Source organism: Ichthyophthirius multifiliis, assembly GCF_000220395.1.
Source record: "Ichthyophthirius multifiliis unplaced genomic scaffold scaff_1120509249695, whole genome shotgun sequence".
In the NCBI taxonomy this organism is placed as follows: Eukaryota; Ciliophora; class Oligohymenophorea; order Hymenostomatida; genus Ichthyophthirius; species Ichthyophthirius multifiliis.
In genome coordinates, this window is record NW_004087445.1 from 16,546 (window position 1) to 18,284 (window position 1,739).

At 20.1% G+C, this 1,739-nt stretch overlaps 3 protein-coding genes across 3 annotated transcripts in view, besides 1 other annotated feature; 2 read left to right on the forward strand and 1 right to left on the reverse strand. All coding sequences in view use genetic code 6, as the record gives it.

Moving 5' to 3' along the window:
• Positions 1–140: 140 nt before the first annotated feature.
• On the forward strand, positions 141–710 carry IMG5_024440 (transcriptional adapter 2, putative; the record flags this gene model as incomplete). The annotated part of the gene is made up of 2 exons (XM_004039329.1): positions 141–509; positions 660–710. The coding sequence occupies exons 1-2, from the start codon at positions 234–236 to the stop codon at positions 708–710; spliced, it is 327 nt and encodes a 108-aa protein (XP_004039377.1). The 5' UTR covers positions 141–233.
• Positions 546–570: a microsatellite.
• Positions 711–720: 10 nt separating the features above from the next.
• The window catches only part of IMG5_024450 (hypothetical protein), a gene marked incomplete at both ends in the record, with an annotated part of 1,076 nt that continues 57 nt past the window's right edge, over positions 721–1,739 (forward strand). Inside the window, 4 exons of the mRNA XM_004039330.1 lie at positions 721–1,010; positions 1,075–1,294; positions 1,521–1,649; positions 1,692–1,739. The exon at positions 1,692–1,739 is cut by the window's right edge and continues 57 nt beyond it. Coding sequence (XP_004039378.1) covers positions 721–1,010; positions 1,075–1,294; positions 1,521–1,649; positions 1,692–1,739 — 687 coding nt within the window. The remainder of the gene's footprint in view (positions 1,011–1,074; positions 1,295–1,520; positions 1,650–1,691) is intronic.
• The window catches only part of IMG5_024460 (hypothetical protein), a gene marked incomplete at its 5' end in the record, with an annotated part of 790 nt that continues 776 nt past the window's right edge, over positions 1,726–1,739 (reverse strand). The window contains one exon of the mRNA XM_004039331.1: positions 1,726–1,739. This exon is cut by the window's right edge and continues 181 nt beyond it.

Consider the following 1,739-nt stretch of genomic DNA (forward strand, 5'->3'; position numbering starts at 1 on the left):
ATTTTTATTATAAAAAAAAAAAAAAAAAAATAATAGTAAAAGAAGAAATTAACAATAATAATAAAAGCAAGAAGTCCAAAAAGAAAAAGAAAATCATTATACAGTGTAAAACATAAAAAACTAAACTAATAATAATAATATAGAATTTGTATTTTCCATCAAACAAAGTAAATTGTGACATTTGCGAAAAAGACATAACAAAATAAGTAAAGATATTTTGCCAACAATCCAACATGGATATTTGCGTAAACTGTTTTTCTGATGGTGTATAATCTGGAGAACATAAAATAACTGATGACTATAATATTATAAATAAACTAAATTACCCTCTAATAACCGAAGATTGGAGTTGTGAAGAAGAACTCCTTTTATTCGAAGGATTAGAAAGATTTGGATTTGGAAATTGGGCAGATTTATCGGATCATATAGGAAGTGATAAAACAAAAGACGAAATAGAAAAACATTATGAATAATATCATTTAGATTAATAAAACAAATAATTTTATCCTGTAATTTTTTTTATTTAATTAGAATGTTTTTATAATAAAAAAAAAAAAAAAAAAAAAAAAACCAAAAACAAAATAAAAAGTAAAAAATATAAAATTTTTAACAAGAAGAGATGAAAAAACGTTAGACTTAATAATTGAAAGTAATAATAGAAATATGGTATTAAGGTTCTAGTCTAGAAAAAGAAACTAAAGATTCATTGAAAAGTAAAATATGATCCCTACAACATCAAATGCCCGAACTTTAAAGGTTTTGTCAAATAATAATTAAAATATTAACTAAAATGCATAAGATATAGTCGGTTATATGCCTTTGAGAGGTGATTTTGATATTGAATATGATAATGATGCGGAACTTTTACTTGCCGAAATGGAATTTAATGATGATGATACTTAAAATGATTTGGAGATGAAATTTAAAATATTGGAAATTTATAATGCAAGACTAGATGAGAGAATTAAGAGGAAAAAATTTGTTATAGAAAGGGGTTTATTAGATTTAAAGTTAAATAATTATAATAAAAAAAAATTTAATAAAATAATTTCTTATATTTTTGTTTTGTTATAGTAAATAAAATCATTTAGATAAAGAAAGAACAAAAGAAGAGAAAGAAATTTATAATATGATGAAGGTTTTTAGTAGATTTAATACACCCGAAGAACATGAAAAACTAGTATAAGGCATTATTAAGGAAAAATAAATAAGATAAAGAATCGAAGAATTAAAAAGTTTCAGAAAAATCGGCTTAAAAAGTTATTAGGAAGTCGAGAATTTTGAAAAAAAAATGGTAAGAAAATTGTAATTTTTTATCTTTTTTTTTTTTTTTTTTTTCTCATATTAATATATAAATTCATTATTTTTTTTTTTTTTAATAACAAACAAAAAAATAGAAGATAATCATAAAAATAATGTAGTTTAAAAATAAGATTTTAAAAAATAATAAAATTATGGCAATTTAACAAAATAGGTTTCGTATATATGTATATATATATTTATTTATTCGTTTTTAATAGGAAATTCAATTGTGTTTGGATATAAATCTTGATATTAATGAATATATTGTCATTAGAGAAGTTTTAATTAGAGAAAACATATAATAAAAAGCTATTACTAAAGATATGGCTTAATAAAAATAAATTTAGGTACTTTTTGTTTTTTATTTATTTAGAAAATAAAAAAAAAAGATAAAGAAAGACTATATATTATATTTGATTGGTTATAATAAAAGAAAT